The 16,565-nt window shown below is 35.0% G+C and overlaps 1 protein-coding gene across 4 annotated transcripts in view; it reads right to left on the minus strand.

Annotated features, from left to right (window-relative positions):
- The window catches only part of LOC117107435 (striatin-3-like), a 40,600-nt gene extending 24,994 nt beyond the window's left edge, over positions 1-15,606 (minus strand). For 3 of the 4 annotated variants that reach the window (XM_033249130.1, XM_033249128.1, XM_033249127.1), the window contains exons 1-2: positions 15,144-15,606; positions 6,580-6,683 (exon numbers count right to left, since the gene is read on the minus strand). In XM_033249130.1, the coding sequence (XP_033105021.1) occupies positions 6,580-6,683; positions 15,144-15,362 (323 nt within the window). In that variant the 5' untranslated portion in view covers positions 15,363-15,606. The remainder of the gene's footprint in view (positions 1-6,579; positions 6,684-15,143) is intronic. The other variant, XM_033249129.1, reaches the window with a different exon arrangement.
- Positions 15,607-16,565: the final 959 nt, after the last annotated feature.

Raw genomic sequence — 16,565 nt, forward strand, 5'->3', positions numbered from 1 at the left:
TATTTGTATATTTATATATTTATATCTGGCGAAATAAATGAAATGAAATGAAACTAAACCCTATTGACGTGATGTCTCTTTTGAGACTTGTCGATCCATCCAAATTTTAACCCACGAAACAAGCTGATTTTTACTAAAAAACATCTGAAGTTTTCAAATAAAATGTTGATGCTGTAATATAATAAAGAGGAGGTAGTTAAATAGAATGAGATAAAAAAAAAATTAAATGATAACAATTCTGACATGTTCTCAGTCGGAAGAAAAATAACTTGCAGATGAGAATGGAAGGTATTTGCAATTTGTATTGTGCAAATACTAATTTCATTTGATTATTGTTGTGATGCATAGACGACAGGGGTTTAACCAGAAAAACCAAAAATAGGCCGTCCAAAATGTAAGCCAGTGGGCGTGGCACTGAGCCGATGGGCAGGCCATGCCCATCTTTGGGAATCCCCACCGAATATTGGTACGAAAAAAACGTACATTCAATTAATAAATTTTGCTGGCTAAGCCTATGATGGAGGACAATATTACATAGCTTACAGTTGGTACAATATCAAATTTCTCCAACAATCTGTGTAGTGTCTCTTTAATTTTGTCATATTACCATCTCCCACACAATCAAAATAGGCTCTTGGATTGAGATGTTTGGATATCAGGGTTCATTCAGAGTATAATGTAAATGATTAAAATAAGTGCAGCACCCAACATCATGAAATAAGCCTAGAAGATCTTGGTCATTATGGTACACTGATAGGACAGGCATTGCCTTAACTTTTTTCTAAACGCAATAGTCAAGGTGATACCTTTAGATTATTATGCCATTGACAAAGATGTGATACAGATTATGGTACTATTGTAACCTTTCAACTTTAAGACATATTATGGGATGGTCCCGCGAAAGAGTCTCGTGGGCCGCCCGAGAGGATAAGGAGACTAGAGGGAGAGACGAGTCTCAGTGGACCGGTGTGAGCAAGCTGCGTCTTGTGGGCAGGCATTAGACAAAATAAAACCCTTCTATGACCAGCTTTATATGGTGTCTGGATCTCATTGTATTTCTCGAACACTATAGGATCACACTGGTGCTGTGATCAGCCGTTTTATCTTCTTTTACCGAAGATAACTTCTATCATCGATCGACTAACTACTACTATAAATCCTTTTTGGGGCTCATAGGGCTGGAGCTTATCCCCAGTTTCTGTAGTGTGAAGCGGATGAGAGTTGTACTCCCCCTGGACTGGACACTAGTCCGTCGCAGGTTAGTCCCCAGCAGTTTGCTGGTACCCATTGATACAGCTGGGTGGACTGAAGCAATGTAGCTAAAGTGCCTTGCCCAAGGACACAAGCCGCTGCGCCAAACTGCTGCTACATCGTCGATCAAGCCACATCTTTATCATCATCATCAGCTGCTAGCCGAACTCATCCCATTCACGCAGCGAGGATCTGTCCGGTTGTATCTTTTCCCATATCATTTTTTTTACTAGGCCACAGTATCTGTTCTAATTTTAATAAGCCTGTGGTATATGCTTGCTGATTATTTGCTTCTAGTCCTAAACTTACTTTATTTCATGTCTCATTGTAATTCTCGAACACTATACCACCCATAACATGTTGACAAACTAAAACAATTATTAGTAGACAATTCCAATACTTTTTCATGTATTTGAGAGAAATGACAGTTTATTCAGGACATTATTCACAAAAAAATGTATTCCGAATATGATTTCCATCAGATTTTCTTTGCCAATTTTTAAAGATTTTTTTAAAAATACAGAAATATAATAAAAATCAGAAGGCAGATAAAAAAAAATCAGAAGGTACAGATGATACTAAACAAGTAATTTTATTAATTTGGCCATAGGAATGATCCTCCACACATATCCTTAGAAAACATGCCTAACCAACACAGATGAGATTATTAGTTAATCCAAATGATATACTTAAATACTTTACTTGCTAAATATGCGCCAAATTTATAATTTGAATATATGAATAAAAACATAATGAAAATTAATGACATGGTTGAAAGGTTGAAGGTCAATTAGTGCTAGAAGCATGCAAATGTTTGAATGATAAAATACACTTGCTGTTGATACCTATTATCTTGGATGTACTTTGGTCTATCATTACTTTTATACCATGATCAATCTTTCCAATATGACTTTTGGAATGGTTTTGGTTTTGAAGGAAAAAGTAAGCTTAGAGGATAATAAAATTAGTAGACAATCTGAGCAAGGCATTGGAGTCTATCAACACATGCAATCACGACAAACTAAGAAGATGCCAGCAGCTTATACCCGATTCACACGTCAAATTAAATTTAACAAAAAGTAAAAAGAGTTATTCCTACCGAGATAAAAAGCATTCACACGCGTCTGTAAGGTAATGTCAAGGTCGTGTAAAATTTACTCAGTGTTTATTCAATGAATCATTTTTTCCCCTACTGCGATATAGGTCTAGCCTAGGCCTAGTTGAGAACCCGTCACAGATGGACTGTTGAACTCACCATCCCTGTAAACATTCGAAGCAATCAATGCCCTTAACAACTGCTGTAAACTACTGTACTACTACTACTACAAAACTAGGCATAACTTCCAACGTTTCTGTCGACTCTTGATAATACTAGTAATAGTACTAACACCATCCCGACGTTCATTTTATGTATATCTTCTTCTTCTACCATTACTAATTAACATCAATAACAAGGGTAATGCATTCATCATTGAGAAAAACTAGGCCTATCTATTTCTAGTGGATCAGAATTTTCTGCAGAAGGAAGAAAATTCAAAGAACCCCGTGAAACACAGCGGTAGATTGTTGTTGTGTTGAAATCCCTGCGCATGCGCAGATCCATCCATGCTACATCTCGGGAGCTTTACCAGCCTCAGCGAGGCTGGTAAAGATTACCGAGACGTTCCGAGATTTTACAAGGATATTACACGGAGGTACTTTCACACGTGCTGTAAAATGTTACTTTTGGTTACATTTTGTTACATTTGGTAAGATATTTGTACGTGTGAATCGGGTATTAGATCAGTCGATTAAACTGGTAGTGTGCACCACTTTGTGTGCGCTAATCCCTGGTTCAATTCCTATCGCTGCTCTCCTGTAGTTTTAGCTAGGGTATGCGGGTAGAAAAATTTACATAGGGTTCTAATCGGTATTGTATGCGCGGGTGGTCTACCCATTCGTGCAGAACTCGGCTTTAAAAAAACCATTAACCTCAAACATAAAACCTAAAGTCTATATGCAAATGGTGAATTTCTATCCCATGATCCCTCTAAAAAAAATGCGTGTCTCATTTCTCGAACGATTCATTATTAATAGTAATTAAAAATAACAAAATAACATCGTTTTACAATAATTGACACGTTTATTATTTCAAAATGGTAAATTTGTACCGACTAACGGTAGTAGTCACAGCGTTGCTCCGTATCCAGACACGACTGTTTTTGCAATGAACAACTGCAAGACGGTAATGGCAGCACATTTTGGCACATAAACCATGAAAACTTTCATTCGTTTAACAATGGTAGTTAAAAATACACAATGGTAATGGTAATGGTTGGAGACTTATATAGCGCAAAGTACATGGACTCTATGCGCAAAACAAGGAAAAACAAGAAAAAACAAAGCTATCCTAGGCTACACAAATCACGAATTGATAAAAATTTTGGCCGTTTTCGCAACATTAAAATTTTCGCGAATCGCAAAAGGCCTAGATTTTATTCATGAGAGGAATATCATACAGTAGCTGAAAATATCATTTTATCATGAGTTCTAGGCCTAGGTTAGATAGGCCTACAGCCACTGTCTAGGCTACAGTACCTAAAACTCTTCACAAACATGTTGCAATTTGTGAGGATTCCCCATTTAGGCCTAGGCCCTAGATCTGCATTGCATGTTCATCGGCGAGTTTAGGCCTTGAAACACGAACAATTCTTGCTGTTTATATTGTTCATTATCATTTTCAAAAAAGTTGAAATTAATTTTTGCTGTAATTCAGTGATTTATAATGACCAAAATCTCATTTCTGAAACTGATTCGCCATTCACGATCTTTTTTGAAACATAGAAAATGTGACTTGGAAATTATTCGCGGCATAAAACTTTCGCGAATCTGGACCATTCGTGATTTTAATGTGCGCGAAATTTCCTGGTTTTACAGTACTACCATTGACAAACAAATAAGCAGTGGTCTTACTATCACGTATGCATACGACAGATTTAATAAGGTAACAATCTGCATTGAAATCATTTATTTTATCGAGTTTTACAGTTTTGTATTTGGAAACAAACTGTAAAGGAAGCAGGGACCAATACAATGTAAACAAACTTTACTTCTGGGGCGTTCTGAAACCATTAACAGGCAATCAAAAAGGGAATGTCATAAAAAAATGCTCCCTGCTGCTAATGCATTCTCCTCCAAAACACTGCAATTTGCAGTGTTGGATCATTGATGGATATCAGCAGGCGGTCCGTGTTTAACACCCATTCGGGTGAGAACTGGAAATGGCCGTTTCCCGAGTAATCCTGTTTTAGAACAGGACACACTCCTAGATGAAATACAATTAAGATAGACCACAGCCTTTCAGGTAGATTAATCCTTTGGTCCTGTGTGCAATAAAGTCCATGTGCATGTTACAGCCACTGTGTGCACTGAACCGTGAAGATCATTTCAGATCTTTGCTTCCTGGTTCAATTCCTATCACTGCTCTCCTTTAGTTTTAGCTTCTCTTCTTATTAAGTCACTACGTAGCTAGTGTGTATGATCTTGCTTACGTAGTGTGGTAGAAGGATTCGCAGGTAGGATGGAAACCTGACATGTCGCAGCGAAGTTTTAGCTAAATGGCTGAAACATGTTTAAAGTCCTGTTCACACTACCAAATTTTATTTGCAAAAACATGGGACATGCCTGAATATGATCATGATGACGACATATGATGATCATATAGGTACATCTTGACTATATATAGGCGAAGAACAGTCTTTTGTCAAAGAAAATTTGTTGGACAGGACTTAAAAAAGATAGCACACATCCTTTCATTTACGATTTAAGCCTTGGGTCCTATGTGCAATATGGTCAATGTGCATGTTAAACAATGTAGTACACTCTTCAGAAGAGAGTAGGAAATTGTGTACCGGTGTACTGCTGTTAACATTTTCACCAGAAGGACCCAACATAAGAAAGTCTTCGGACTAAGAGGGTACCATGATGTCATCCACACTAAATACGCCAGATATTAAATTGACACAAGAAGGTCATGTTGCCTAACAATTGTTTGGCGCCCTCTTGTATTATCCTAGCTATAAGCGTAACGCTAGTTATATTTACAGCTGGAATTTGAGGTATAAGACATTTGCACAAGACATTAATTTACACCTACATCATTCATTTAATTCTTTTTTTTTTGTAAAGCTAGGAATAAGCAACATTGGGGTTGATTTATACCTAATCTGATTTCTTCTTTTTTTGGGGGGTCAAAAAGACAAAGTTCATGTTACTTTCCTTACACAACACCATAATACCTCTAAGGTATACAAGATCTCTAAGCAATGACACATCATAATACTGGTCTATTCCAGAAAAAAAAACAAAGCAGATGGTCCGTTTTGATAACCTAGTAAATTACTCATTAATCATTGTTGCCTTATTTCGGATGCTACTACTTAAAGACATTAATTTACACTGCAGTTGCTTGCAAGTATGGAAACTGTATGCTCTGTATACATTCTGGGCTATGGGAATGCACTATTTGGATAGGATTATGGGAAACACCTTGGAAGAGAACTGAATTGAGATCTTAGTGGAGCAAGGTCAATAACCCATTATGCATTGGTTTCTTCGATTATGTTAACAAAACTATACAGTACCGGCCAGTTGTATTGCAAAAATCCCAACGCGTTTTACCCGTTGTCGTTGCGTTGCGTTTGCGTTGAGTTGCGTTGCGTTGAAATGAACGTTGAGAGTACATTGTTTATTTAACGATGTCGTGTTCGCGTGTCAATAATTGGTGATAGTTAATTCAACGCCCTAACTTATCTAGCAGCAACGTTATCAAAGATTATCAATAAACAACATTCGTTGATTTTGAACACCGAAGTATTGTTTGTATAGTACGAATCTTTCAGTATTTATTCATCTAGATGTGTATAAGAGACAGGGGAGCAAGGTCAATAACCCATTATGCATTGGTTTCTTCGATTATGTTAACCAAACTATACATTTACTAATGAATTTCCTTTTGGATGAAATAAAATATATCGTATATTTTTATCACATTTTTACACATACTATTAAAGTAGCATGTCATAATACTATATTATGTTGTTATATTTTTTATGCTACTTATTGTAGAAATTCAGAAACAATACAAAAATATATCAAATAGGCTCCCCTCTTATTTCTCTCTCACATCCCATGACCTTCTATACCTTCGCTTCCCCCTCCCCCAAAAAACTTTCTAGACATGAATGTGCATATACATTGCACATGAGACAAAAGAAATGTGCTTCCATACATCGCTTCTAATTGAAGATGATGAGATTGTAATCTGATGAATTAGAATGAGTCACTCACCTCTCTTGTTTTAGAGCATATTCTAACATCTTTATACGTCGAACCAAGTCGTGTTTTAGATTCTCCTGACCTTTTCGTTCTCCTTGAAGGAATGCTATTCTCGCCTGTGAAATTCAAGCACAAAATGCAACAAAATTAATTTACGCTGCTTGTTAAAACAATATTTAAATGTCAGTTTGTAGTACATCTTACAATTACATAACAGTGGCAGATCCAGGGAGGTGGCAAATGCACGCTCACATTAAAAAAAAACCCTTACCAAGTGTGAAATCGTTTGATAGGTTAAAAATGGCTGAAATAAATGGCTGAAATCAAATATAAAATAGTACCGTAAATAAGCACTGCTCTGGAATACAAACATGATCTTTTTCGCTAAGCACCGCGGAGCTTAATCTAGAGTACATATTACCTGTGTGTAATGAAACACTTTGAGAAATAGGGTTTTAAACACAATGGATACAGTGTTATAATGAAAGACACAAGCACATCTTTATATTATATACATTTATTTACGATGATGTAAGGCCTACGAATATATGACGATAGGCCTACCTAACTACAGCAACATGTGAGATAGGTAACATGGAAACTGGCATAGAAAGTGCCATATTTTTAATAAGAGACACCCTGGAATAAGTGCCGGGGCACTTTCGAGGATTTACGGTAATGTACGCTAAAGGAATACCCCATCCTACCACAGACCATAGATTTGACCCCCACTTGGACCATAAATTAAGATCTTCCCCACCTGGCAAAAAAATTAAACCCTACTATAGTACCTCCTTTCATATTACTTGCAGCGTTATGGGACTGTACCAAACGTACAAAAGTAATGTAAAATAAAATAAATTCTATTTTAATGCACATTTGGACATATTTTAAAGGAATGTGCACAATAAAAATGAATAAATTATTATTATTTGTTCTTGCTGTAATGCACAACACTGATGTTCAATCATGCTGGTTGGAACACCAGTAAACATACTAAATCAATTGGAAATTTAACTTTGGAACATTGTCACAGACATAGTAAAAAAGTGTAGCCATGTTAGTCTGCCATAGAACAATATAAAAGAAATGACAGCAGCACTTTTAAGACTAACTGGTAAAAAAAATTTAATCTCCAGCTTTTGTCCACACATGTGCTGAGATTAGAAAAAGTAGTTTTTCCTTTTATTTATTTTTTTTTCAATTGTTGAAATCGCACCATAATTAGTCTTGTATACATGAAGACTATGTAGACAATATTGTACTGATTAAGTAATTGTTAAAGTCAGACTCCGGAGGAAACAAATTTTTTGATATATTGTAGAACTGATTTTTCTAAAACAGAAAAGGCCTAAATAGGGTTAGGCCTACTAGGCCAACTGCTCCTAGTTAATAGCTATGCTATGCCTAGAAATAGAGGCTAGGCCTACACATATTCAATTAAATGCTCTCATTGTCATTCATTGAAGGTTTTCCAGAAAACTTCTTTGTTTTTTGCTAAATGTTATTTTCTTTATGATTCCTTGTTTTACAATACTTCCATCTTTTTAAATTCCCCCCATTCACTTGACAGGCCTAGCTTTGTGTGTGGATTTTTTCCAAAATTTTAATACTGACACTATTTTAATATTACGGAACCTGAAAGTACAGTACCTTATTTATTTCGATTAAATGTCCTGTTTATTGTTATTTTTCTCTATATTTTTTTTTTACTAGGCTATAGGCCACACCTGAAACTGCCAAGAGTACTGAAACTGTTGCTGCTTCACTTCTATTCACATGGAAGTTGATGAACCATAAGGTGCTCCTGCTACAGCTTTGGCTATTAGTAGTGGCGATGTACACTTCTTCATACAGAATAGTCAACATTAACTCAGAACTGAACTCACAACTCAGATTGTTTTATTTGTCCAAACTTATAACCAACAAATATTGTGTATACTGTAATTATATTATAACACATTGATGGTCAGGAGACTCTCATTAAGGCTAAAATAAGCCGCTACCATGAGAGCCACTGTAGAGATAAATAAATGTATTTATGTTTTACACATAGTACAATTTAATGTGTCTTGTATTGTATTTACTTATTTATTGAACTGGCTGTTCCGAATTCTGTATTATTAGATCAAAAAAAAAATCAACATTTTTCTTGTACACTTTCGGGGGGAGGGGGTTTCATGAAAAAGTGTACTCTTTGTACACTTGTGAAAATGTTGATAATTGTGAAGGACCCCTTAGCAGCAGGGAGCATTTTTTATCAGTTAATCCCCTTTGATTAAGTGGTCTCGAACTAGAGGGGTCTCAAATCAGAGGGTGCACTGTAAAACTGTTTATTTTTTAAAGCAATATCTTCTTAATAACCTCTGATTTCATTCATTGTCATCCTTGAAGCTTAGAAATACCAGAGTTGGCGTCCGGGCGTTTTTGTCGTTTTTTTTCTAATTGATTTTATTTTCAATAATCTTGTTTCTTCTTATTATGTATGGCCTTGTGTAGCCTTGATGAAAAACACCCATGGGTGATTTAAGTGTCTCTGTGTCATGGAGACACTTGAATTATGATGTTTAAATAAAGTATTATTATAATTATTATTATTGTAATAGACTAGTCTACATAATTTGTACTGTACAGTAGTATTGTGATTCTACTAGATATGATGTATACAGCTGCCTTGTATCATATGGCATATCGTATACTAACTACCTTGCTGGACCAGCTCACTTTGAATAATATTTATGCATGAATTATACAAGCTTGGGTCAATGCTATAAAACAATAGATAAATGTAATTGGGGTAAAATATCATAATGCACTTAACTCTGTCACACATACACATTTTAAGTACTTAAAATTATTAAGCCTGGTTCACGTCGAACTTTCATCTAGATATAGATCCACTTAACTAGTTAAAATTCAACGTGAACCACTCAGTTATAGCTAGATAAAGGAATTAAGTCACTTAAGTTAAGTGACTTAACTTTACTAGAATAACGGTAAATTAACTTGCTTAACGGTAAAGTCGGCTCGGATTACAAGGACACGATTACGTAACGTAGGCATCTAAGCCAGCGTTGTTGTATTGTACCACCATTATCTCTTCTGGACTCCAACAATGCTAACAGTAACAACAGCATCGAAATAGTCTCATTAGTCTGGTTTTCAGAAATTATTTGTATTATTATGGGTAAAAAACCCAGCAAACGTCCGTTTTACGAATAGTCAATATTACCAATGACCTTTGCGCCATCGACCAAGTAATGTACGTTTTTCAAAGTGATAATGTATATTTTTCTTAATAATAAAATCAGATTTGTTGTATTTATTTATTGACAATTCAATCTTTTCCATTTCTGCTATAATAGTCGCTATTAATTCAGTTTCAACGAACTACCACCAACCCCAGTCGTTAAAATGAGCGCACATGTTTACGATGACGATGAAGCCAGCAACTTATTTGACACCACAAAGATAGATTTTCGCAAAGTGCATGTAAACAACACAATTGAGCGATCTTAAAAACTACAAAACAGGACAGAAAGGTCCATATATATACATATATATACAGACGTTTTAATGAAAATTAAAACAATATTTTGTTAAATGGAAGAATGCTAGCTAGCGATTAAAATAATTCGTTTTTATCGAAGGTCAATTTAGCTGGGGCCTAGAGAATCTACTACTTAGATTGCGATAGAACACGCTGCTGCACTAGTCGTTGGTTCATACTGGTCGGCTAGGTTAGGCAGTGGAAACTCACACCTTCTCTACAGTAGTTTACAATTTTTTTTGAACGAATACCACTTGGTACTAGAGGTTCGTAAAATACAGTAGATGTTTTATTAAACAAGCCTTTCCACCGTGTGACGTCGACGGCCTGAAAATGGCTGGCTGTTTATCTGGCTCTAACTTGGCATCGAACACAATTAGGGGATTATAGTATCATGTTTCTAGACGGGTATATCTAGATAAAGTTCGACGTGAACCAGGCTTTAGTCATTACAAGTTAACATGATGCTACACACAGTAGGAAGCCTATAACTTTGTTAGCCACACAAGCAGAGAATTGTTTCTCAGTGTACAGTACCACCCCAATTCACCACCAGAAGGACCTGTTGGAAATGTTGTAGGTGTTGTGTACCATTTGCAAAAAATTCAATCCAAAGCAAAGTTCTAAAATTTTCAATTCTCACCTTAATAATTGTTTATATACCCTATAGTACAAATTTCACTTACCATAATCGACATATGTACTAACTATTGTTAATTGGGTTATGACTCTTTGCTTTGTTCTGCTGTATCATGGCTCAATACTTTTAATTTTTAAGAACTATACAATGGAATATTTAGCATGATTAAACTCAATGAACAAAAAACAATATATATTATGCAAATATTATGTTAATTTTTGATTTGGATGAGTTGGAAGCTGATATGCAATTTCACTTATACCAATTGTAAAGTTCATTTATTATAATTTTTGAAATGTAAATATTTAAAACATTTGAAACAAAACTGGTTGAATAATAAGGTTCATTTTAGGCTACATCCTGGTAATAAAATGTTGACTTGATATTCATTAGTTTTATTAAATAAAATATTTTTTTAATTAGAATTAAGAACTCTAAAACGATAAATTTTCATTTAATATCTGGCAGGAACAGGACCTATTTGTTAGGCAAAAGTTAGGTATAAATTATTTCCAGTTTGGGATTCAAAGGAAAATTAAGTAAAGCTCCGTCCACTGTCGTATGCCCATATATAGGCATGATGTGCCTATATATGGTCATGATGTGATGTCATCATGACCATATTTAGGCATGTCACACATTTTTGTCAAATAAAATTTGAGTCTTGACAGAGTTTAAGGAAATCGCAAACAACTTTTAAATAACTGAATAAACAGTGGTACTACAGTATTAATGTTGAACATTACAATACTTGATTCATCCAAGCTTTCCAATCAAAATGATACAAGATAACAGAAATTATTTTTAAAAACACCACATTACAGTAAATAATAATTTTGTCATAGAACTATTGGAATGTACTGCAGCTAATTTATTTGTAATTTATTATACATTTATTTATGTATTTGTCAACACTTTGAGAGGATGGATCTAACAGTAATAAAAAATTATTATTAGTGAATTGAAAGCTAGTCTGTCCAAAAATAAATAATAAATTTAATAAAATATAATTCTATCAAAAGTACAATCTCTGCTCAAGCAAGATTCTATTTCAATTGATTCCTAGCAACTGTTATTGTTTGTATATTCGTATTGTACTAATTTTCTTTTAAGAATTTCCTTGTAGTGGTTGTTGAACAATTTTTTCATCAAAAATTGTGCCTGTGCACATAGGGATTTGATTCAATGATTAATACCTTGATTCTTCTAAAAAAAATGAAGACAAACTACTGCAACTCAGCACCAGTATATTTTTTTATTCTACCCTGGTCAATTTTTTTGGAATAAAATCCTTCATAATATATTTTCTTTAAACTTTAATAATATAGTCCTGCAGTGCTCTACCAGTCAAATCAAATGGCTCAAAAATTCATTTAAACCTGGGTCAATCAATGATATGTGTTTCAGCTGAAATTGGGCCAAAATAACAGGTTTAACAGCCACACACTTTAAGTACAACATGTATTTCAGTGTTATTTTTTTACAATGTTTTTTAGGTCACATATTTTTTAATAACCATTTAAAAGATAGTTCCTACCAGTAAGTGAATATCAGTGATGTTCAAGCATTGTACTTTACTAAACATAACAAAATATGAGCTTTGTTAGGAAATGTATTAAAACATCCATACTATAACCTCAAAGAATCATACAACAAAACAAAAAGTTTGCAAAAACATTGTCAAGCCTGTGTCCAATGATTGTGGCGTTTTATGTACCTTAATGCTTTAACACTATTTGAACTAAAGCCAGGTTCTCGCTGCGTCGTACGACAGCCGTATGACCCTGGTACGAAGAATCAAACTCTGCTCCTTTTGAGTGCTAGACAACACGATGCCGTTTTGCTGATTGTCAGTATCATTACGAACATGTCGCAATTAAAAATGATCCTGTGCGCGCGCCTTGTGGTGTTACGTTCTTGATAGAATCTGGTCAGCCAATGACCATTGGATGCAGTGTCTGGCTTAAGATGACAACTAAGAGTAGAATCGCAAGAAGTCCGACTGCAATGATTTTGCAGGCACGCAATGAAACGAACAACAATTTGAATAGAGTTTGAAACTCGAACATGTACATTGTTGGTGTCTTTTATGTTGTACTATGTTTTTATGTAAATTTAGGGGTTTTTGATATTGTCATAAGAGAAAAAAGTACAAGTCTGTCTTGATAGTTAAATTTTGTACTGTATCATCACTATGTAAATTATGAACACAAACAGTCAATCTTCAAAAATGGTAAAGTGAATACACTTAAACAAGCACCAGAGTATTATGCTGACAGAATTAATGGTAGGTACTTCCTGATAGTAAACAAGCAATGACAAAAATGTTAAGGTTGAAGCTCATGCCTAGGAATTTGTTTAAAAATGCACATTAAAAAAATATGTAGCTATGGCCTATTTATGGTTTGAATAAGTCGGTTTTATTTCAACTAACATTAAAGGCTAGTTATCCAAAGGTTGTGGGTTCCTTTCCCACCCGAATCACTTTGTATCCTTTACCATGTTGACCCAATGACGAGGGAAAAGAAGCATTATAAATGCCTGTACTTGTACCGGTGTATTTGGGAACGTACTGAGTATTTGGTATGACAACACATCAGATAATGCAAAACATCACTCCTATGATATTTTCCTCATGCAAACTCACATCGAAATAGCACTTGCAGTACCCGATGCTACTTGAGGGTCGAATTCCACACTAGTCACTAAGCGCAAGCTTGGCAGTCTAGTGGATGGCACGGTACCAGGCTAGTTATCTGGAGGTCGCGAGTTCGTTTCCCACCAAAATCACTTTCAAATTGTTTTTGCAAATATTTGGGAACGTGAATATTCGGTACGATAACAAGTCAGTTATCATCACTCCTATCATACTAGGTTCTCTATGTTAAATTTGTGAGTAAGTGATTCATTTGGCGTGTTCAATTGAGACTTATCCATTAAGTATGCTTGCCACGTTAAGTACAAACTCAACGAAGCATTTCAAGCGTTAAGTACAAACTCAACAAAACAGTTAGTGTTATTTAAACAACCAAAATACGAAAAGTACTTTTCTGTTGAGCACGAAAGTTCCCATTCGAGTACGACAATTTAAAAACTTCCTGTCATGTTTAGTTTAAACGGTGAAAAAAATTTGTTATCGGCGCAAACGCGCGCAAAGGATCGTTTTTATGTGATGATAAACAAATATATCTCTTTTTTGGCTTTAATATTATTAGAGAACCTAGCTAAATAGTTAGTTGACCTAGATATTATATTATCAATAACACTAATATTGTAGTAGTAGGGCCTATGCATGATGAATGGATTGACAAAAAAAAAATGTTCATTCAAGGCTTGTAAAATGGCTAAGCCTAGTAGTAGACTAGCTAGGTAGTAGTAGTGTAATATGTATTGTTACTACGCTCACGCTAGGGTCAAATTTTTTTTCGCCAAAATAGCGAAAGGTTTTTAATTCTTTTCGATAAATTGAAAATGCAAATAACCAAATTTAAAAACCAATAAAATTTCACAAAAACGATTCCATAATTGAATTTCTTGCTTATTTAGATCATTATTCATTTGTAACCAGTCGTAAAGGTGGTAATATAACAGTATTAATGATTTAACAAACAAAATAAAAACGATCGTAGGACCGGCGGCTACCAGACCTGCTCTAGGCCTAGTGTTACGCCTAGGCCCTAACTAATAAATTATGTGGGAATCAGAGTAGGCCTAGGCCTATACTACTACTTAGAGAGTGCCTCACTTTTTGATGCATTACAACTACTACTTAGAGAGTGCCTCACTTTTTGATGCATTACAACAAGTGACTGTTGTTTCAAATACTGTACCGTACAGTAGGCCCTGTACCTGTTGTTTTGCTCTACAGCACAGCAAATATAATCATCAATAAAATTGATGTCTTTTAGCTAGCGTGAGCGTAACATTATTGTTTTTAATGTGATAAAACAGCTAAACACTCACATATTGTCAATATACTGAATGTAAAGGAGCCTAGGGGCCTAGGCTAGGCCTAGTTTATTTTATCCTTGTATTTGTAGGCCCATGTCTAGATCTATGTAAATATCTAAATAAAAGGTAGATAATGTAGCAAAAAATATTAAACTAGGCCTAGGCTAAGCAAAGGGTAGGCCTAGGCTAGGCCTAAAATTAAATTGAAGGCAGTCCAGTGGAAAAACATTCATTCTGCTCTTCTTACCAAACCAGTTCTTAATATTATTATTAACAATAAAGTGAAAATATTTCAGCTTAAAACATAGAACAAACAGTATTAGCAAAATATATAGGTACAAATATCAACTTTAGTGTTAACTATCATAAACCAAGCGCTAAAATAGCAATGCATGATCATTTCTAGGCTAGACTGCCTATTCCCCATTCCATTACCTGTAACTCGGCTCGCTCAACCTCCCACTGAGCCCTTTCCATCTCGAATCTCGCCCACTCATGCTGAATAAAATGCAATATTCCAGGTATAGTATACTTCGATCTTGAATTGTCATCTTCCAATTTGCCTCCTAAAGCATTTACGTTCGCATTAGAACCAGCATTTAGTTGGTTTAATTGTTGTGGAGATGATCCTGCCCCGTTTTCCATTCTTATCATCTTTGCTGTTACGATGATTAACCATCCGCCATACTTGCAAAATGAACATAGGGTGGTCTAGCAAAGCATTCTGGGTAAAATTCCAATTATCCGTTTGGTCTGTTATATTCAGCTAAATATTATACACAGTGCCACTCTGTCCATTTTTTTTATCTTAGATTTTCTTCATGTGAAAAATTACGTGTTGGACTTACTATTTATATTTAAATAGCATTAACTTATTGCGACGACTGAAAGTAAAATTAAAAGATCTAGCAGATGAAAAAGAATCAAGTTGTGAACATTTGCAAGTACAGTACTGAAGTTTTACAGCCCTACATTATTTTCATAATTATCTTCATCGTCAAACAATGGTGGCGCTAAAACAAATTAATTTCTATTGAAATCACATCAGGCGGAGACATTCTCCAATCCATGCTCCAATGTAGGCGTATATTTTGCATTACAGCATAGAGAAAATCTCTATGATTACAGTAATTAGTATTTTGATTTTTTGGATCATCCGTTTACAGTGGCAGATTCAAAGGGGAGGGAACAAACTATAAATTAAAAATTATTTTACTATAAATTAAAAATTATTTTACTATTTTAAAATTAACTATATAAAGGAGTAAAAAGATGATTAAATTCACATTTAATCATGACAGTGCCATTTCTGGCCGGCCATAGGTGCAATTTTTCTTAAACCTCAGCCCCAACCATGATGTGGCCAGGGAGATGATCCGGGGGTAGGTGGGGGTGCGTGGGGAAGAAAAAAAATTAGAATAAATGGAGGAAATAGTGAAAAGGGGGAAGTTTACCCATAAGTTCAGTGGTGGATCCAGCAGTGAGTGAATGGAGAGCTCAATTATTTTACCACCGTTCTTATTTTGAATTTTCCAAGTGATCACAGCACTACATCCCTGAAGCCGATTTTTTCCAACGATTTTATAAATCAGGATGTAAAAAAAGACCAAAAGACGGAGACCTAAGATGGAAGTTTTTAGCCATATATAACCGTCTAGGACGACTGTCATTATTTATAAATAAGGACATAGTACGAAGCCATTTTTATAAATAATTCGTTATGCAAATTACGTAGTAATAAATATTCATCAGTGCAAGCCGCGGTCGCAATTTATTTTTATCGTAGGTAAGTTGAGCAAAAATTCATGAAATTATTATTCATTAGAATGTCTGAAGGCATTTCTAGCGCATGCGCAA

This window comes from Anneissia japonica, unplaced genomic scaffold (genome assembly GCF_011630105.1).
Source record: "Anneissia japonica isolate Jap-2015-1 unplaced genomic scaffold, ASM1163010v1 scaffold9668_len1562885_cov226, whole genome shotgun sequence".
Classification (NCBI taxonomy): domain Eukaryota; kingdom Metazoa; phylum Echinodermata; class Crinoidea; order Comatulida; family Comatulidae; genus Anneissia; species Anneissia japonica.